Source organism: Gasterosteus aculeatus, chromosome 17 (assembly GCF_964276395.1).
Source record: "Gasterosteus aculeatus chromosome 17, fGasAcu3.hap1.1, whole genome shotgun sequence".
Classification (NCBI taxonomy): domain Eukaryota; kingdom Metazoa; phylum Chordata; class Actinopteri; order Perciformes; family Gasterosteidae; genus Gasterosteus; species Gasterosteus aculeatus.
This window is the reverse complement of record NC_135705.1, coordinates 5981406-6003957: the sequence shown is the minus strand read 5'-3', so window position 1 is coordinate 6003957 and position 22552 is coordinate 5981406. Positions and strand designations below refer to the sequence as shown.

General features: G+C 42.8%; 1 protein-coding gene across 1 annotated transcript in view; it reads left to right on the top strand.

Moving 5' to 3' along the window:
• Window positions 1-20730, top strand: part of nxph4 (neurexophilin 4) — a 31634-nt gene extending 10904 nt beyond the window's left edge. Inside the window, exon 2 of the mRNA XM_040204892.2 lies at window positions 19331-20730. Coding sequence (XP_040060826.1) covers window positions 19331-20143 — 813 coding nt within the window. The 3' untranslated portion in view covers window positions 20144-20730. The remainder of the gene's footprint in view (window positions 1-19330) is intronic.
• Window positions 20731-22552: the final 1822 nt, after the last annotated feature.

The window sequence follows — 22552 nt, the reverse complement described above, 5'->3', positions numbered from 1 at the left end:
TTTGCTCCTATTACATGAGTTATATATATATATATATATATATATATATATATACATATATATATATATATATGGGTTTATGTGGGAGTAGGTTTGCAGAAACAATAACTGTTGGCTCTTGGCTTAGGTGATTGGATCGACCCAGGGCAGAACAGGCCATGGGGCCATGCGGCAGGCCCGCCACTTTGCCGGTGGGCCGACGAGCCTTTTCAGCCAACGCAAGAGATTCTTATTGTTTTGTCTGTCCGGACCGTAAAACCACTCGATAGTCCCAATATTATAAACTTCATTAACTAGAGGTACGGTGATGAGATGATGATGAGAGAACAGCAACATGTCTGTCTGCGTCCGCCCCCTCATGTGTGTGCGCGCGCTCAGCTGACAAGATGTTTCCTGCCTAGTAGAGAGAGTAAAGTCCTGATCAGTGTTTAACAAGTACTAGCAAAATAATAGATGTTAAACACATTACGAAGTGATTGCACAGACTGGAGACATCCTCATACAGCAACCTGAAGAGAACAGTATGCGTTGAAAAGTCCAAAAAGTCGCACTGTTTTTTAGCTTAAGACCAGGGCCTACACGCTATTATTGCATCAAGTTATGTGTGTGTGTGTGTGTGTGTGTGTGTGTGTGTGTGTGGATGAAGTCGTGACAGTTTGGACACTTGTCTGGTTGGCGATAGCAAACAAAACGCGAGACAGTAATTCCAGTTTGCTAGAATTATGAAAAGTTATCTTGATATCCCAATCAATGAATACATTTCTCGGACAAAAAAAAGACCCGCAATAATTGGCTTTTTCCACGTCTGCAATAAACCTGTCAAACCTATTATTTGGGCTACCTGCGTGAACTCTACCTGCATCCATTTTCTTTAAATTGACTCATAATTTCCAACGTTAATGGAGGAACATGTCACCCATTTGACTCTTTAACTTCACTTAGAGTCATAAGAAGTTACACTGTGTGTGATTAGATTCTTTATTCAGTATTTTAAAAATAGATAAGAATGGTAAGAAATGCGTCGTGAATTTATTTTATGTAAATTTAAACGGTGGCATTAAAGACGTAGACACGTTGCTAAAGCAATGTAGCCACTAAATCATTCTAATGCTTTCTGTATCATATGAGCTGGGAGGGGCTCAGTTAGAGTTTTACATACAGCTCACATGATAAATCACCTCTCAGGTCACGCATTAGTTCACATCACATTTTATTAATCCCCACCGGCAAAAAAATTGAGTTTGTGAGATTTAGGCTGGAACATCATCACCTTGATTGCGGGGATTTTTCTTTTTGTCACATTGTCACCATTTGAATGTAGCTTTAAAAAATTGTCATCTCTCTTTTTTTTTTTTTTTAAACCTTAATGTATTAATGTGCCACTCGGCTCTTTTGCATGAAGCCCAGCCGGTAAAATTCAGACTCCGGCCAAAGAAAGCCGGAATCGCGCTCCTCGTCACTCATTTTCAGTCACAGCTGGATCACGGGTGAAAAGAAATGGCTTTCACTCCGTGTGTCCTGGTCAGAGGGAACAAGTTTCCAGAAGCCCGAGTTCACTCCACTCCCCCTGGATGCCCCCCCACCCGACCAGACCCCAACCTGCATGTAGCGACATGACCAGTCAGTGACAGCGACATAATGTGGCACCTAGAGAAACAGCCAGACAGCGAATGAGGGCCCGGGAAGTGACAGACAGGCGGAGAAATTGACACGTGGGCTCCCCCAGCGAGAAGTGGGACGCCCCCCCCCCGTGCAGACAGATGTGCTTCTGTACGTTCATCCGAGGAGAGACGGATCAATGCAGCATGGACGAGGAGAGAATCAGCAGAATGAGTGTAACCTCCGGACCCAGCGGGCAGCGCTGATCAGACTCTTCTTCTCCTCTTTATGACTTTGGGCGGAGAAGTTGACCTTAACCTTAATTTGTCAGTGCATGAGTGACTGCGTGAAGTTCGACCAACTGCAGTTTAGGGAAGTGAGCGCTTGAATGAATTCAAGTTCATTTGCAAGCTCTGTGATGCATTCGACTCATCCTGTCCACACTATGACTTTAGTCTTTATTTCTTCTTTTTTTTGCCACATATTTTTCAGTTATAGACCCATTTTCTCTGTTTACCGGATTTGAAGTCTGAAATCAAATTGTTTGTGGTGTCTTCTTGCTGCAGGGTACAAATCCGCTCTGTAAATTACTCGTCCTGTGTGCTATTTTGAGGGCAAAAAAAATACCCGAAAGGGAACAGTTTATATTTTGGGTTTTATGACAGTGTGGCCAGTCTGTTCAGATCGCTGCTACTTTGTGTCTACAGACAGACATGATTTGCATACGTTTGTTTGGTTACATCATCTCTCAATTCCCCTGCTGGCTCAGCTGTCAATCAAACACAGATACTGGCACACCCACTCATATGCTTGACAACTAAAGAAGCATTTCTGATTTAAATTTAATTTATTCCAAGACTACATTTTTCTTAGATTCCACAACTTGGTTGTGTGTCCATATCTTTTTCCTAATAAAATCACATTGATATTGATTTTTGACTGCAAAAGGGAAACATTTTGTTGGTTTAATTGTGGCCTTAAAGGGATATATTTGCCAATTTCCCTTGTGTCACCGCAGTGTGTGCAGATGAATGGTGTTTGGTTGCTTCTTTGTGGCATCTCGCTCCTTTGAAAAATAACACAGAACACACGTTTTATCTGACAGGCGAATCATAGCATGCTAACGCGCTAAACTGCGCCGGTACCAATAGTACAAATTACACCGGCTGGCTGCCGCCATGCTCGCGTTGGCATTCAGGCCGCGGCTTCGCCGAGGATCGCGTCTTTTCCGTCCCGCCTCCTCGTCTACTCTTCAGTGTAATCCCAAGTCCTCGTGTTTTGCAGGCATTCTTTTTCCCTTAATATTCGATTTCTCTCTCCCCCGTTTCTGGTGGGATGTTTTCGTGTAGCGCGTAGATAAGCAGGCCAGCGTGAGCTCGTGTCTCGCTACATCAGACAGCCCGGTATTGAGGGGCCGGCTCCGTGTCCTGATGGCCTGCTGAGCCACATAAATCAAACGCGCGCAAGGACAGAAAGAAAGAGATTAAAAAAAGATATCTGTGAGTGATTGACTGCCCCCGTTGCCTTGTGAAGTAGAACCCCCCCAAAAGGTTTTGAAAAACACGCTAGCGTGTACACGTACCTGTGCGGTAGTCTGGTACCAACAATCTCCGTGGAGACCTTGAATGAGTAATCGCTCGCTTCCAGAGCGACACACGCACTTTACCCACACGATTTATGGCGTAGTTTACTATCTGAACATTATTCTTGAGATGAACTTAACCTCAGAGGAACGTCTACGATGATGCGTACACAAATTTTGTTCGCACATCGTCGAGCGCCTCAAGGTTTATCACATCTTACAAAATCTCATCAGGCAGAGCAATTTGTATTTAACTGGATGCACATTATTCGGAGATTGCCACATCCACTAAATAGAGATTAAAATGAGATTTACAAATGAGTTTTACCCATAAATGTTTTTGTAATTTTCTCAGATGTTTAATCCACAAGGTCAGTGTTTCCCAAAATCGGCCCCCAGTGTGTCGGCCATACCAACGCCGTAATTCCCATTCCTCCTGAATAGTGGTTTTCCTGAATAGTGATTTTCATATTCGTATCAGATATTGTTTTTCATTTTTTAAAACCATGTTTTTAATTTTTCACCAACCAGCTCCAACAAACACATTTGGTTTGTGCTCATTGCCTCTGCAGGGATTTTATTTCAGTGAGATTTTATTTTCATCTGTGATAACACATGTTCTTTGTTAAGATACCAATCCACCCTCCCATTTTCATTTACCACTTCTGATGTAGCAAAGATTAGATTCTGTTGCCAAATGGTTTAGTAAATGATTTCGTTCTCGTTCGTCATTGAGATATCAAACCCCAACGTCTCCTTTTCATTGTAGAAAAACAGATTACAATCAGTTGCCCAATAATTCTGGACATGTATTGTGGATCAAACTGAATGTTGTGATAGATCAAGAGTTATTATTCCCGTGAATGGTGAAGGTTCTATAGGGCTGCATGCAGCAGTGTACACATGTTAAACTTATGTTATTGATAATTATATAACATCACTTTCAGCAATGCAAGTTCTCACCAAAAACCGACAACAATCTAATGTTTAAAGCTGTTACTGAAGATAAAAATACTAAATCAACTTATTTTGTAGGATAATTTCAAAGGAATGCTAATGATTCTATATTGCTATTTGTCGTTATTGGAACATGCAAATAGACCACAAAATTGATTTCTTCTATGAACTCTAAATGATCCTTTAAACTGATCAGTTTTAATTTCATGACAAGTTTACCATTTATTTTGATGAAAGAAGACGTGAGAGAAAATATTCTTTAAAGTTCTGTGAGTTTGTGTAAAATTAGCTTGTATACTCGCGAGTGTTCTCAATAATATTATGCAGCGACTCACTCGGCTGAAGGTTTTATTAAATTTGTGTTTAATCCTTTAAATCCGGTCATCTGCTTTCTTTCTTAACCAGCTTTATTCAAGCAACTGCAAGGAACCTTTGATTGTTCATGACAGCCTCTTTATGATTTCAGAAAACGCTCATGGATTTTCAGACACCGTTTGCATTCAACATTTTTTCCTGGTTGCCCTTTGGTGGTATCAAGCCATGCAAATACTTTCCTTCTTTGTACACACTTCGCAGAAAAGGCAGAAATCCGATTGCCAGAAGTTAGTATTTGCTTCCCTGAAGACTTCTGAGTGGAAGATGCATAATGTCATTACTGATGCAGTCGGCAGAGGGGGTTGTCAGGAAGGATGGAGGGAGTGGGGGAGGGAGAGGAGGAGGGTGCAAAAAAAGAAAAGGAAAAAAAAAATCTCTGCTCAAATTAAAAAAGTGCCACAAAATGAAATAAAGATGAGTGCTCCACTGAGCCGCACACTGAATATAAAAGGCAAGTCTGTGAAATATACATGGCCGGTAGGAGAGTTGCGCAGAATGCTAAGCTCCAAACTCCTACCTGTTACCCACAACCCTGCGCCCGCTCATCACACAGCATTTAGAGAATTATCCGACCGCTGCCATTTGTCCAACGGAGCGGTTTCCTGCTCACCTAGGCAACAAGAGACAGGAAGACATAAAAGAGAAGAGACCATCTCCTATATTTAATAAGATTTGGTGTTATTTTTCCCCGTCCGTAATGCCTTTGTTATTGCAGATTAGCTTAGTGGTGAAAGGTATTGATTGTGAACCGGAGCGCCAACTGTGACTGAAGAGAAGGAAACAGAGAGGGAGGCAGGTGTTTAAAACGAAATGTCCTTTCTCACATCTTGCAAAGTGTTTTTTTTTCAGCTTATTCCAGTCAATCAAGCAAGGTGCATGTATTTACTAGTAATAAATGTAAAGCAGTCATACCTGACAAACCTTACCAAATGTAAGACATCTAAGAGGAAAATCTAAGAGTAACATAAGGTGTGTGGTGCATGTCGCAACTTGAAGCCGTCAATGCTAGAAAATGATCCCAATGTCTTATTCATATTATTACGGGAAGGCAGTCTGAATCACAGGGAAAGTGATTATTTTCTTTTGTTTTATTAGAATATTAAATAAAAAAAGAGTTCCATATACCGTGTGTTTGTTGATATAGATGCTCATTTAATCTCACTTACTCCCACATATACAACAGCAGGATATTTCAATGTTTTAGTTCTTCTCTTGCCAAAAATAATCTACTGCTGAGAGCAAAATAAAAGCAAGAAAGGAAAAATACATGGAGATGATGAGTGAGTGATTGTGTTCATGTTCCTATTCTTAGCCGGTGCAGCGGGGAAGCAGGACTAACGATGCTTCCGGACCTTAATGACTAGCACTCAAGGTCAGTTTTCCACTGATGCATCATGGGCAAGGTGGCCCGGAGAGCGCTGCCAGATTGAGAGTGTTGTAGTTTCCCTGTAACTTTGCACCAGAATACATCAACGTTCTTCCTGAAGGAGCATTAAATACATCCACAGAACGAGCAATTTATTCGGCGGTGCAGATCTAAGGAGCAACTGCCACAACTCGTTCTACAAGTCACACACATGATTTTTAACGGTTTAATGTACTGATAATTAAACGCTAACTAGAAAAATAATGTAAGACAGATCAATGTTAAATGACCAACGACTTTACTGAAAGCATCATGAGCATTTCCTGTAAATTTCTCTGCAAATCCAGCAGTCGATTTAGGGTTTTAGGTCTTAGTCATCAGCTGATGGCAGTCATATTTGACCCAGGCAGTTATTCAGTTTGAAATTAGCATCAACCTTTGGTGCTGAGAATCCAAAGAGCTCAAAAACTGCCATTTCTCAAATGGGCCATTTGAAGTGGATCCCCATAGGACCCAGCACAAAATAAAACACGTTGCGGTTCAAAGCTAAGATCTCAGGACAACGTTTGAGGGATTTTTTTAAACTTTAAAATTACATTGAAAGTCAAGTTAATCGAAATTGATAGTGTTGGGCTGTTTTCAGTGAGTGGTGTGATCTGCGGTCGTTAGCCGAACAAGGTTTTAAAGCTTCTGTCTCATCTTTCAAGTCTGGATGTCAAAGCACTGTGAGGCGTTAGAAGAGATAAGATGTGCAGTGGACAACATGTATCGGCACGCCAACAATTTAATGAAGATTTCCAAAATTTAAGATTAAGAAAGTATTGATTCATAAAGCAGAGTAGATTTTTCTGGAGGTTTTTCTGAGCCGTGGACAACGTGTTGTTAAAATATTTTAGTTTTTTAGATTAACATCTTTATTCTACTGACGTTTCATGAGTATAGTTTCAACATTAAAAGGCTCTACAAGATCTCTTATACGTCTTTTTTTAACCAGAGCACTTTCAGCAGGAAAATCATTTATTGAAGGTGTTGCCGCCGTAATGGTGGTTTGATTCCTTTTGCACACCCCTTAATTATTTTCTCGATTTACAAATTAGAAACAATATCATTCTAAAGGTGTTTCTCTCATCTGTCTTGGAGGAGGAGAAAGCGCGTTAAAGAGACGAAGGGATTTCTAAAAGACCAAACAAAGGAGAAGAGGTAGCTGCAGACGGGAGGAAAGCTAAACGTCGACGGGGAGATGAAGGAGAACCAGCCAGTCTCACTCGCTGGGATCATTCATTTGTGCCCTAATTAGCAGGAATGCCACAGTGGGAACGCGTCGCCTGCGTGAGGACGAGCGGCGACGTGTCTGTGTGTCCTGGGTCTGTGACCTGCCCCGGCTGCAAGTCTCCTGGCTTGTTAGAAATGACAGATTGGGCGCTCTCCTGCACCAACCACCCACGAGGCCAACCCCGCACCCCTACCCAACCCACCCATCTGCTCTGGAAGCACGCCAGATCCCCACACCCGACTTGTGTTATTACACCGGGTGGGCGTCTGTCGGCCAGTTCGGTTTTGTTGTATGTTTCTTCTGTAGGTCTGGTTGGACCGAGGCGGGGGACCTCAAATTGTTCTTGTGTTTTTGTTGAATTTGTCAGGTTTTTGGTCTTGTTATTGTCCCGGCTGGTTGACAAAAGGCGTTCAATCACGTGTTCTCCAAACGTGGGATGTTCACAATGTCTTTGACATCACTTAAGAAGCACGTGATGAGCCCCTGGAACGGTTGGCGCTCTTAATTCAGCCCGAAACTGGCTGCGCCGACTAACCGTCGAAAGACTTTATTGAAAGAGCTGGAATTGACTTCATGGGTCACTATTCATTTCCTGAGTTTTCTCACTCATTGTGGATAAGCTGCTTCAGCCAAGCTTTTTCCTCAGCTGTCCCCTGATTTTTTTAAGACCCAGACGGTGCAGTGAGCCTCAGCGTCCCCCGGGCCTGAAAACATTCATTTAGATAGTGCCAATATCCAATCTTCCAATATGTTTCTTCAGGACATATCTTTAAGGGAAAAACGAGGGAGAGAAATGTATCAGTGTTGATATCCTTTTGTCAGTGACATCACATTTATAAAAGCTGTGTGTGTGCATTGGCTCTGCCGTTTGCTCAGTTTGTGTGTTTGCGTTTGTGTGTTTGTGTGTTTACTGAAGCTATTGCAGTAAAGCATCTTGCCCAGGGACAGAGGAGCGCTGCCCCACGCGGTAATTGAACCACAGATCCTGCTGGATTATTAGTCACAAGTCTGCGTCTGTCCAGAGCCTTTTATCGCTGTTGAATCAAGCAGTGTGAATGAGAGCAGGTTAGTAATTAAATTGTAGCTTGCAAAGCATTGCTAAGAGTTTAATTTCTACAAAAATACTCTGCTAGTTGCTTCTTGTGTCTGTGAAATAACTGTTAAGACCTTTTTTTGTCCATTGCCATTTTTCTTTTGCTATTTATAACCAAACACTAAATAAGGTAGCACCGCCCTGAAATTTATTGTGTAGTTTACTTACATGAATACTGAGGTGATATAGGGTGAGAAGTTGTGTCGCCCCCTGCTGGTCAGTAACAATAATGCATGTTTAAGAAACTTCCCCATTGGTTTCACGGTTTTTATACTTATTTTGTGATAATTAACTGAATATCTCTCGATCTACATTTAATCATCAAATCATTTTCATTATTTTAAACCAAAAATATTGATCATTCCTTTACATGGAATCAGGCGGCAGCCACACCTGCAGTTAATATTATTAACCATAAACAAAAGTTCAAATATCTGAGTTTTTAAATATACAACCTTACCTTGCTAACACTGGAGAAAGTATTTTAAATTTGCAACAAAATATTTAAGAGAAAGCTACATTTTATAGCTACATGCATATAATCCTCAAATAAAACAATAGCATTTAAAATACCTTATTCAATCACCATGGCAAGTGTGATTTGTCAATTAGTTATAAAAATAATAATTCGTTAAAGCCCTGTGATAAAGTAAATCTTTTTCGAGTGATTTAAACATTTGAAGAATACAGTGTGTGTGTACGTGTGTGTGTGTGTGTGTGTGTGTGTGTGTGGGCTCACACGTGGGCGTTGACAGTGACCAAGTGATGAGCCACCGGGCAGCACCCAGCAGGTGAGGTGACCTGAGCTGGAACAAAGCGGCTGTCCCATCAGATGGAAAGGGAGGCCAGGAGGAATGCCGCTGTCCTTCGCAATGTTTTCGGCCTGATGGAAAGGCAGCGGGCGGGCGGGCGGGCCGGAGACGTATAGGCCCACTTACACCAGTGGATAGCATGACACAAATAACCGTAGTGGACACAATTGTCTGTGGAAAGACAATCATGTGTTTCTGTTATCTGTTCATATCAACTCTGATATTGGGTCTCGGAGTGTGAAACCAAGTCGAATGATGGAAGAACACCCTTCGCAGGAGGAGGGCGAGCGGAGCGGAGAGAGGGGGGGTTTGGGGTATAAGCGGGGGGGGGGGGGGGGGGGGGGGTAAGTGTGTGACAGGTCTGGGTGAGCAGAGATAGCCTCTCTTTCTCTCTCTTTCTTTAGGTCTGATCATTACTGCAGTATTCAACTCCTCTCCATCTCCGTAGTGGATTTTGCTATTAACTGCAGCACATACCAAGCAGTCGTTGGATTGATTAGGTTTCTGTCTCCAGTACGCGCCCGCCCCCCCATCTTGCGGCTCGTACTGAGGAACAGAATGAGAGCAGGGCCGCTGGTCAGCACTCTGCGTCCAGATGGTGGATGTGAAAGATCCCAGTTAGGGGTCCCAGTGCTGCGTCCTTGAAGCTGGGTGATTTATACGCTGGCAAAGGCATCCAAAAGGCAGTGGAGGAGAAAAACTTGCAATGCATTGTGCGCTCGGATGTGTGTGTGCATTCTTATGTTCATCTATCTCACCTATCCTGTTATTTCCAGCTCCTTTTAATCAAATTGCTTGCACAGAATAAACCTAGAGCTAATCGTGTGCTTTCTATGCAAATGATATTACACGAACCTTGTCGCTTTAGTGTCAGTAGCAGGTGTGTGTTTCAGCGCGTGTGCATAACCTTGAAGTGAAAAGGGAAACGCCGCCGTGCCCTCCTGCCAGCACCTCCGAGGGGTTTTATTCATTGGCACCTCCTACTGTTTTCTCTCCAATTAACTCTGTCATCAGCCCCGCTTAGGAAAGTGTCACCCAACTTGGAGAGACACCGTTTTCCTTCCAGGTTTGAGCTTTGCTTCCCCCCTTCCCCCCCTTTTCCCGCCACCCACCTTTCACCAGCACGGCCCCACCGTGATCCCGAATGCATGGAGCATCCCTCACAGCGGGGAAGCAGCATGAGTGGAAACGCTTAGTCTTTTCATCTTTGTCTAATCATCCTTTTACGTTTCAAAAAGTCTGGCCGACTCCCAAATAGGGGAAACAGATTGGGGGAGAGGAGGGGGGGGGGGGGGGGGGGGGGGGGGGCAGAGGCGAAAGGAAAGTGGGAAGGAAAGTCAAATGGAGGGATGGAGTTAAAGGTGCATCTTTAAACGGGTAATGACTTTGGTAATGGAGACATGGAGATGAGGGGGGGAAGGTGGAAGCATGTGTGGATGCAGACTCGGTAGGAATGGATCAAGTGTCAGGATGATGTTGGGAATGAATTGCATGGGGGGGTTATGGACATAAAGGGGCTGAGAGAGAAATGGATTGGGGAAACAGAAAATAATTAAAAGAAGGGAAAATCCGGTGCCAGTCATAAAATGTTCAAATCACGCATGAAAGATTTGGAAAGAAGCAGGAAAAAGGAAAATAGACGAAATGCATGAAAACAATTTAGTGATGGCGAATACAGGGAGGGTGAAAGAAGTGAGCGGTGAAGGGAGACAAACAAAGGCAGATTAAAAACGAAATTAAATGGATTGTAGGCTGTGAGACCGCAGGCTGGTAAAAAAATAAAATTTAAAAAAAAGGAAAATGAGCAGGTCTTTATTATGCTGAGTAACTGTGACACGCCGGCGATGCACGCAGCGCCGGTCCATCCGTCATCCAGTTCTCCCGCTGATGAGCACTGGAAACAAACGGGAGGAAGCCAGGCTTTATTTTGCCGCCTGGGTGACTTGTCGGAGTCGTCACAGGCCCGCGTGTCCCCGCGTCCCTCGCCAGCAGACGTCTCCCGGGCTCGGCTTCACCCGCTGGGAATCTCTGCTTCCCTCCCATAGTCATTATGCAGATAGTTCGGAGGGGTGGATTTCTTCCCCCCTCGTCTTTGCCATTCCCCTGTGTTTATTTCATTCTGTATTCATCTCAAACGTGCCCGCTGTTTATCTGTTTGCGCGCGCCCGATAAGTTGCGGGACGCACAGCGCATCAATCACTGTCACTTAAGCGCCCGACGCGTCGCTCACGGAGAACCCGGCTCAGTCCAACCTTGATGAGTTTGAAACTAGTTCAACACATGCATCTATGAGAGCGATGGGATGGAAGAGGGGTTTGGGAGGCGGGGAGTGTGGGGGGGGGGGGGGGGGGGGGGGGGGGGTGGGGGGGGGCGCGCTTTGTGCTTTTGCAATCTGAGTCAAATATGTGTTTACACATTTACAAATGAGCCATTCGGTGGCGCAACGTCGGTTTTCATATTCCCCGCTCCCCGTGGCAGCTCGTCCCAGACTTCTGCAGCAGTTGTTTAGATGAATGATTAAAGTCAAGGCACAGCCCAGCGACCCTCCCCGCACATCTTCCTTAAGGACGGACGGGATGGGCTGTCATCTTCTGACGCATGGCCTGCCAGCCCGCATGCAAACGAGACGAGCCCTCATTCCACCGGTGCGTCCCCCCTCCAACGGGCCCCAAAGAGGGCCCTCGGGTGATTGATCAGGTGGCATCGCTGGAGACAAGTCTGCCCACCCAGGCACACTGTGGCGTGGGGGTGATCTGATGTGATCAGTGAGATTAGGAGGAACAAGGGAGGACTCCTGCACGGAGTTGATCTATGGCCACTGAAGTCGGGCTCCCCGAGAGCGAAATCTTCTAATGGCTTTGGAGATAAAGCGGACTGCGGTTTGTATCCGCCGCCTCCCCTGTCCACCGCTCGGCAGGTGGCATGAAAAGGTGCGAGGTTTTCACAAATCGATCAAGCGGTTCACCGTGCAGGCCAAGTCATTTTGTTCTCTATTTCATATGGTTTATTTTGTTTTGGGTATCTTCTATCAATATCTGTCGTTGTGACCAACTCATTTACTTCTATTACTGTATAAATGCACCAAAGCCTGAATGATCATCCTAAAGTGTTGCATCTTGGTTTTTCAGTTTCTTTGAGGGCTGTATAATAATACACAGACTAGTAGGTTAAAACTAGGTTTTAACATTTGTAATTAAGGTTTTCTCTGATTTGGTGCCTGGTAAAACGAAGAGGACTTAGACATTGCACTTAATGTGTTGGCACTGCGTGCTTATGTTTTCAAGGGGGGCCGCTTGGTTAAAATCTTACACAGCTTATCGCACCTCATTTTTGAGAAGTTGGTTTTGAAGGTAGTGGTTTGTTCTGTTCGGTGGAATCTTTTTTTGAGTAAACTAACTTTATCACCCCGTGCTCTCGAGGAAGGGTTCGCTCCGTGCCCCAGTGTTTGGTTTCTCGCTGTCAAGTGCCGTCAAGTGGTTGTGAGCCGCTGGTGACGCCATGTCGTGTCAACATCAGCAAACATCATTATGCTCATAAAACCCTGGGAACACCAACGAGAAGATTAAACACAGTCATGTTTGCCCTCAAAACATATGACTTATCATAGCCGAGCACAAACTGCCGAGTTGTTGTTGTTTTTCAATTCAAGAAATGCTGCTCCCGTTAGGCACAATCCCCCAAAATATTTGTATACCCTCGTTTCTTTTTATATGGATTAAACAAACAAGCTATCACACATTGTTTTGTTGGTTTTAAAGGTGCCGGTGTGGTGCCTTCAGAATGCATTCTGAAATCTCAAAGTGAGTCAGCATTTCTGCACTCTGAGTTGTTTTTTGGCAAAATGCTTTGGATAAGATAAGATAAGGATAAGATATTTGAATATTTTTTTCTACGAGATAATCAAGAAAAAAATCCCATAGGCTTTTTTTGGAGCATGAAGCTAACTACAAAAATGCGTCTTCCCTGAAGCACTCTATAGTGCAACTGTGCCAAGCTAAGCTAACTAGCTGCTGCCTGCAGCTTTATGTTGACCGGATTAGTAATAAGTATTAAGGAATACATCTGCAAAGATATTGTACAAAGAGGTTTTTCCTGAACAAATGTTTATACGTTTATTTATAAATCGTTTAAGATATTAATTAATTACATAAAACCTGAGTGGTAACAGGGAGGAGTCTAGTTGAGTTTCTCACTGATACCTCGCACGCCGACAAGGGATTCCTTCTCCGCCCAATCTTGATCTTATTGCCATCTACAATATTGTGTAATATTGTCAACATACAGTATAACACTTAAGCCACCTTTATAAATCCTCTTACCCAGATGGCAGAGATTACTGTCTCACGTCTCTCTTACTGTTTTTCCCTCAGTTGACGCTTGATCCCAACAACCCTTTAATGAAGCTTTGTTTGTTGTATATGCAAAATAAAGTACATCTTATTCTATATTAAACTTCGGCTCGTGATCAACAAGCATATACTTCTAACATTGTGCCTGATACATGGGGAAAACCTTAATACTCCAGACCTGAGCTGGTCTTCTCGAAACAATATTATAGATATTACTTCTCAAGGAACCTCTGATTATTCTCTATGGGCTGAAGTGATTCTCACTTTTTTCTTATTGCACTCATAATCTCACTGTGTGTCGTATATATATTGTCTTTTTAGCTTTTTCTCTCTTTCTTTGCACTTTCCCTCCACATTGTTTTACACACTTCTCTGCTTTCCTCTACACTCGTCCTCTTATTCGTTTTCTTCTTCTCCCTTACAGTGTTATCTGTCTCGGCTCCATTTCCTTGCTCCCTGATACTCCCTGACTCAGTAGCTTTCATTTTCATGATAATCCAGCGACACCACTGGACTGCGAAATCGCTTTTACTGCCTTTTCTTTTTCAACCCCCCCCCCCCCCCCTCCCTCTCCCTCTCTCTCTCTCTCTTCATTTTCCTCCTACTGGTTTATCTTTTTTCCTCCTGGCTTTATTTTGTAATTAAATGTCATTTTCAGTTCTCAGATTTCTCTGGAGGAAGCAGCAAAAGTTTCTTTATTTTTTTAAATATTACGAGTCAAGTCAAGTCGTTGCTGGTAGAATCGAACATGTACGAAGACTCCTCTGTCTTTTAAGACCAGCTACTGAGCTGCAGGTTGCAGCGGCCCTTGTGTTCTTACTATCCAAGCGATCTTCAATGATGAACTCCCAATGCACACGTACGCCAAACTTCTGGAAGTCTCCTTAACCGTGACTGCGCATGTTGACCCTGACCTCCACGTTACCTCCAGCTGTCGCCGCGACTCCGTGGCACTTGAATTCCTTCACTCGTGGGCAGCAGGACATTGACTTGGAGGTGCTGACCCTTTGTCTCATCTGCTTCACACTTGGCTGCAAAAGAATTGCCCCCAGCATGCGCCAACGTCACAGACCGGTGAAGCCAACTGAACTGCATCATGGGGGGGAAAAAAAAACCGAAGAGGAAGTCGTGTGGAGATTTCCCTGAATAATTCTCCTTTCCCCGGTCACTGTAAGGCTTTCAGTATTACGGTGGAAGAAGCACTGAAAAGTGGTAGTACCACTGGGTGGAAATACTCTAGTAAAAGTGAAAGTCCATCATTGAAAATGTTACAACTTTTTAAATCCACTTAAAGTACAAAAAGTAGTCAATTTTAGGATAATCATTTATGACATTATGTAATTCAGAATATTGATGCATGAATGTGCTCATCCATGTAGTGTTTTTATAGGCAGAGCTGAATTAGAACAATGCATCATTTATTTATTATATTTATATTAATTATAAATGTGCATTAAAAAAAGTGAAAGCTGGCATGAATGGAGATACTTAAGTAAGGTAAACGTACCTTTGAAAGACAGTTCTTGAGTAGATCTACTTTGTTACTTTCCACCGCTGAAAATCTAAACATCATAACTTAAATGATATAGTTGAGATTAAAGTTATTGCAACCACAGGGTCAGCACACAACTTATACCAATAGTGTAGTTAACTTTTTCTTATTTAAGACTTTTTCACCGTCAGCTTAAACAGATTAATGGTATTTGGGAGCATTTAAGGTAAAGAGTGAAGAAAAAACTGATTCAACATCCAACGTCTCATCCTGTATTCTGTTCTCTCACTGCTTGTAAATAGTTTGCAGCCTCTCGGACTCCTCTTAAGAAACGATGAGGTCAACTTTAAAATGTGAAAGAACAAAATCCATTTCTGCTTCTAATCACAACAAGAAGTGAAGTAGTAAAAGTCAGTGGCTGGCATCAGAGTCTCGCCTTCGCAGAGCGGTGGGAGGGGAACTGTACATTTGACTCTCCTCTGTGACAAGCCGATCAATGCAGCCTGGAGCACAGATAGAAATGAATTGATTGTCACCAATAAAACTCCAATTAAACAAAGAAACAAGCCTGGGAGAGAGAGAGAGAGAAAGAGAGAGAGAGGAGGGGGGGGAGACAAGCTGCTTTCATTTTTTCATTAGTCCTTCTGTGGGGACGGATCGCAGGGCGGGAGGCGGAAGAGGGGAAGTCTGATGCTTGTTGCGCAGCCGGTAAGCGAGGTCCATTTCCTCTGAATGCTCTCGCCATCAACGAGGTGTGGAAATGATGGACAGAGGTGGGAGGGGGGGGGCGAAACTGCCCCCGCCGGAGGATCAGATACCCGACAGACAGAGAGCAGAAAGGAAGCGAGATCGGAGGTGCTGCCATTGATCCGAAAGCTTCTGTCTCTCTGTCTCTCTTAATGACGAAAAGAGATCTTAATTGTGGTGGCATGTTATATGTCAGGTTTCAGCAGAGCTCATGTGACCGTCTCTACTATTTGATAAGCCTGTGTGAGTCCCTCCAGCGCTCAGTCTGTCTTTTGTCTTTCTACCTCTAAGCCCTTCTCCGTCTTCCAGCACATGTGTCCACTTTTTTTGTGTCACTGACTCTGATTTACACTCATAATCTCCTCACCGAACATCTCCTTCATTTCATTCTTGCATGTACTTCTAAGTCGTTTTTTTTAAGGCGTCCCATCTATAAGCGGCAACCCAAGATGCTTTTCTGCTCATGTGAACTTCCAAATGAGGTTATAGATGATTAATGCTCACTGTTCCAAGAAAATGTACACGATCTCCTTACTCTCTCTGCGCTCCTCATCTCACTTCTCCGCTAATAACATTTTCTACACTATCTCCCTCTATCTCCCAACCTCTGTAATCTGATTGTTCTTGCTATGGCTGTGCTGTTATTGAGTTGCCTATACATACATATGTATAAGTCCACCACTGTGCCTATTCCATCGCATGCTGCCAAACAGGGATCTCTTTCCTAAATGGAGGAAACGCTAAAGACACGTTGATTAAAAAGTTAAAAGTCAACCAGCCCTCAGCTGGTTCGTCCCCGTTAGACGTGCTCGGTCTGTCACATTGAATGTGATAGCAGAGGCTGGGAAGGTAAAGTCATTGTTTTAAAGCTTCTTTGGGGAGCAACTTCTACTTTAATTGTTTTTACAAAAGTCATGCTGCCGTTGTCAACAACTCCTGGACGGATTCTAATGAATTTTCTGATCCCTGGAGGATAAATTCAAATGACCTTCATGATGCCCTGATTTTTCTCGTAGAACAACCATCTGTTTCTCTTTAGAGTGCAATGTATCAAGTGAAAGTGAATGGATTGCCACTCAATTCGGCACAAACATGTATGTGTAATAACATTGAATAAATCCTTATGCATCTGGAGGCATTATGTTTTTGGGTTGTCCATTCAGTCCATTTATCGGGAGTAATTATAGACAGTAATTATAATTTATTCAGTACTTACTTTTATGAAGAAGTACCTTCAATGATAATCACTTGTTTGTATGTTATGGCCATTTTAGCTTTGACTCACTAAGTACAGCACATCCTTAACATTTCTGGCCTAGTCAATGAAGTCAATGAAGACTTTTAAACATAGGAATTTCTATGCTTTGGCCGGAATTGCATTATGCATTGATAACGGTAACACATTTAGTTGAACACATGAATGTATGCAGCTAAAATGTTTTCTCCAGTTAAGTTGCTTAGTGTGTAAATATAGTGTACCATAGCTTCAGAGCCTCTTTATCATCCACAGCAACATCCATTACTTCTAACTCATTGTGACCTGACCAAATAGAGGATGACAAGGATGAAAAGTACGAGGCTGTATTTTTCTAAACCGTCAATCTCCTGCCGGTTGCGGCCGCCTGATTTGACCTTATAGCAAACATCCGCTGCTTTTCAGAAAGTCTATAGCGTATGGATTTCCTGTCAAGAAAAATACATCTGATATTTCTTCCAACAAATCCTCACCCTTTAAATGGATTTACTGTCCAGTACAAAAAAACACATATTTATGCTAATAGAAAGTCCATGTATTCACTGGTCTCTTTTGGCATTTTATTACTTTTGTGACACAGAAGAAGAAGCCTTCTCTCCATGCTCATCTTTTTCCATTCAATCGATGTTTGTTAAAGTTGCTGACTGTGTACAGTTGCCATCCTCCCTCAAAAAGACCCGTGCCGACCTCAGACCCCTTAAGAAAAATCCTTTTTGAGCCTTACGCAGTTGACCCCGAGGGTTAGGTTGAGGTTCCTAGCGTGATGTTGCCGCTGAATATTGTTAAGGATTATGATGATGGTGCTAGTTCAGGCTCCTTGCCATCAGCAGGAGAAATGATTAGGCCCGCGCCAGCAGAGTGTTAGTCTGACAGATGGCAACACATGGAGCAAGCTGACAGCAACGCTGACAGCGCATTCACAGGAAGTCCCTATCTTGCCTGCACTGTACACACTGTTGGTTGCTGCACATCGTGGTGTCTTTCTGCCGTCAACTGTGGCTTATTCCTTCCTGTCAGCGCCAAAGTCGACTCACGTCCCCAATTCACCTGCTTAAAATCGCACGGCCGCTCCGCGGGGGCCTGCTGTCATGCCACCGAAAGGGAGGTGAGGTCTGTTAAAAAAAATCCTCACCGGGTCATTATCCCACCCGCTGGTCGTTTATCAACACCTGTCGTTTTTTTGTAATTCAGTCCTCCAGCCGTCAATAAACTTTCAGTTATTTTCTCCTCAATCGATCTACTTAGAAATCAGCGCTGTGGGCATGTTAATGAATGGCCGACAGACATAGAAACATTAATTGAATGACTGAATGCATTAGGAGCTGTATTGAGCGCTGCACTGTGGAGTTATTATTAGGTTCAGTGATTGATGAGCGATGAGGACCGCTTTGGCACAAACCTGTCGGTTGCACTGCCCTGGATAAGAATGAAGGGAGCAGTAAACTGTCCCTGCATGAGAAGACACAAAGATCTGATCCTGCACTTCTTTTGAAATGCTGTTTTCATTTTTATTTTTTTTTGCTTTGTTTATCCACTACAACAGTTTATAACTCTATCCAAATGCATCCTCAGGGGAAGCACATGTAACCCCTCCGAATAGCTGTAATACTTCTCCCTGTCACTTCGTGACAGCTTTGAGCTTGTAGTTTGCATGTTTGCGAACGCGTCTGTGTGCCCCGGTGTGTGCGCCTTAAAGTGTGCTGGTGTAGGCACATGGTTGGTTGCATGGCAGTGATGTGATTGATGAGACATGAAAGAGAGTAGAGGAAGACTTGTAGTCAATCAGCCCGGTGAGTACCCAGTTAGACTGTGGATTAAAGGCAGAAAGCTGTCTAAGCTAACAAAGGCTCACATCCGTTACCTCACACGCAGAGATGTTTTCATCTCTGTTGCAACGCTGACAACTAAATTGAGGTGTGTTAACAAAAATAGATGGTTTTTGTTTTGTTGAATGCAAGAGATGAAATGCAAGACTTGCAACAACTGGGATGCTCGGGGAAGTAAATACCATGTGAGGTAAAAGGAGGACTGACCTAAATCACTTCCGATTATGATAATGTCTGTGATTAGAACATTCTTTTCTTTTTATTATAGATCAAATTTAAGGTACATTTTGAAAAGAAAGGACGTGTGATAACTGATGACGATGATGATGATGATGATGATGATGATAGTAGGTTGCTGATTCAACTCCCAATACTGAGAGCAGACAATTCTGGCCTTGCCAGGACTGGCATGACATAGGTGCAGAGCCCTAAACTGCTACGTAAATCTGCACTGTGACTGTATTTTATAGGTTAGAGTTTATAACACATTTAAGTAGAGACTAAACTAAAACTGCTGCTTTTTGTTCTGCGGATTATGTGAAAACTTACTTTGGCCTGTTGAAATAAACTTTTCTTCTTGTTCTTTTGCGTTTCTTTTCTTAAGGTCCAAGGGTTGGAGAAGCAGGTGAAGTTCTCAGAACTGAGCCCAGTGGGGTCGGTGATGAAGACGCTTCCTTACGGCATGGGTGGGGGTACAGTGGGAGGATCAACAGGGGGAGTGGTTAAACCGCCGTACCAAACCCGTATCTTCTCCACCTCCATTGACCAGACGGCCATGAAATCCAAGCCGCCCACCTACAGCTACTTCAACCCGTACGACTCGGCCCGGAACCAGTCTCTGGTCCTGGACCAGACAGGGTACCGCTCCAAGCGCAAGCCCTCACTAAAGACAGCCATGAAGACCAAGAAGATCTTCGGCTGGGGGGACTTCTTCTTCAATGTCAAGACCATGAAGTTCAGCTTGTTGGTGACTGGGAAGATCGTCGACCACATCAACGGGACGTTCACCGTTTACTTCCGCCACAACTCGTCCAGCCTGGGGAACGTGTCGGTTAGTATCGTGCCACCGACCAAGGTGGTGGAGTTCGAAGTTGTCCAGCATCTGCACCCCCACACTCAGCAGGACGTCCAGGTCCAGGAGACCCAGCAGTCCACCGGCAACACGAAAGAGACAAAGACCTTCAACTGTCGGATGGAGTACGAGAAAACCAACAGGTCCAAGAAGCCCAAACCCTGCCTGTACGACCCTTCTCAGACCTGCTTCACGGAGAGCACCCAGTCCCACGCCAGCTGGCTCTGTGGCAAACCCTTCAAAGTGATCTGCATCTTCATCTCTTTCTTCAGCATCGACTACAAGCTGGTGCAAAAAGTGTGTCCGGACTACAACTTCCAAAGTGAGCACCCTTACTTGGGGTAAATGAGTAAGACTGCAACAAAAAAAAAAGGAAAAGAAAAAGAGACAGTGAAAACGATGACGATGATTATAATGATAATGATGGAAATCATAGTCATATTGATTACGATGAAGAAGCAGGGGACAGTTTTTTGCCTCTAAACTGCTGTGAATTGTGGCGTAAAATCAAGTATAATCAAGTTATGGATGGTTAGGAGATGGCTGATTTCTCTAACTTATTTTCCAACTTTGTATTTGTTAACCTCTGTCTTCGTCTGTTTTTTTTTCCTGTAAATAATGTACTCAACCTCAGCACACTTATTGTTTTTAGATATTTGTTTCTCAGTGTTATTACTTTGTGCAGTGGGAGAATTCGGTTGAAAACATCTGGAATCAGTATCACGGCCTCTGAGTAAAAAGGGAGCCTCGGAGACGGCCGTGCAGTGCCATCACTGTATGGCAGAGATAATGTTATCGTAGAGTGACTGTTAATTATCCTCTCAGCTCTACCTTTTCCTGGATATAAGAGAGTTATATGTATGAGAAATGCTATGCTGGATATGCATACAATATACTGTATGAAAAAGCACATTAAAATCTCTTAAACTGTCTGTCTTTTACTGGGTGAATGTTTTCTTTCAGAGCCAAAAGCTCAATTAAAGGGCACAAGCTGTGCAGCATATTCATGTTATCTAACTTAGCGAGGACACTGTTATGAATTAAGTTACATTCCACTCTGATTGGGAGCGCATGTCCAAGCTCTCTGTGAAGATATGTCATTTAAATTTTCTGAAACATATTGAAGGGGAGGATTGAATTCCAACTTGAAAACCAACTGTGAAACATTCTTAAAATGATAATAACTCCTTTTGAGAGAGTTGGTGTGAAAAGTAATTGAATCCTAGTGAGGTGATTAATTTGAATTACATTCACCCTGAAACTGAAAGGAAAAATGACTAATGTTTTGGAGGCAATGTGACTGACAGATTTTGTTTGTTTGATGATGCAAACAAAGGAAGAACTGCACATGTGAGCGAGCCGTTTTCCATTGCACCTCCCAGATGGCTTTGTCACAATTTACCGAAATCTTCTTTACTGGTCCCAATAATATAGTCTCGGCTACATATAATATTTACGCCATTATTGTTTTCTTTTTTCTAAAGATTTAAACCTATGGAAAAGGGAAATAGGATAGTTGCATCATTGTTATATAAAAATAAATATGCAGCCAGAAGAAAAAACTTAAAGCATTTATCAACTCACCCACATGGTTCTTGATTAGATTAAGCACCTCCACCTTGCAACTCTTTGGCTTTTTGCTCTCCGCACTTTTGATCAGGCAATAATGGTACTAGAAATGTCATAAGAAAACATAGTCGGCACTAATTGAATCTTCTTCCCACTCAGACTCGATAATGTATTATGCTTTTTATCAATTACATTGAGATGGAGGTCTAGGGAAGTCCATGTGCCCATGTGACTGCTAGACACAAGTTGCTGTGGATAGTTTGGACACGGAGATCGGAGGAGTTGCCGCAACCCACATTCTGCAGAGTTCCCAGATGCTGATGTATATCTTTGTGTGTGTCTGACGCCGTCATTTTAATCCACTGAGGTTTGCAATAATTGAAACACTTGCAACTGTGCAACCTCTTTTAGGGGAAAAGGTGTAATCTCTAAGCAACACCAACCAGAAATAAAATAGTACATTCAGAACATCTTTTTCTAATTTACCCAATGTTTCATGTTTTCCCAAAATGTTATCTTTAATTCATTTATTTTCTCCATGCCAGACTGGTCGAGTCCAGCCAGTAGCTCTTATGCCAGATTTCATCAACTTGCTTTGTGGGCCAGTAGTCCTGGTGGTGGTGCCTTCAGCAACCGTCAACAAAAAAAAATCCTAAAAATCATCTGTATCTGCCAGCACTTTCACCAAAATGTATGCCAAGGTGAACAGAAAAGGTTAGACATTTACATGATAGTACATGAAAGTGTGAAGCTACCTCTTGTTGCTAGACTGCTAGACATTTACAGATGCAGACTTGCATAATTAAAAATGTAGTATGTATGTAATGAAAAATAAAACGTACCAAAAATAATGAATAAGTGATAACTGCCTGCATATGTTCCGTCATGCTGTAAGCATGAATATTAAATTATATTGAAAATGAACAATATACAATGCCTACATTTAACTAAGATTCTGTTCTATCAAGTACAGACTGGTTCTTGAGGCTACAGCAATATTTGTGATGGGTTACTTGTACTCCACTACACAGAAAACAAAGTTCTACTTTTTTATCGACCACATTTATTTTATAACTTTAAAAACAGGTTTAGGTTTACTTTGCAGATTCAGATACAGAATATTCAACAAATTATATATAATTGATACTCTTAATTGTAGTGGTATTTCTATTTTTACTTACGTAA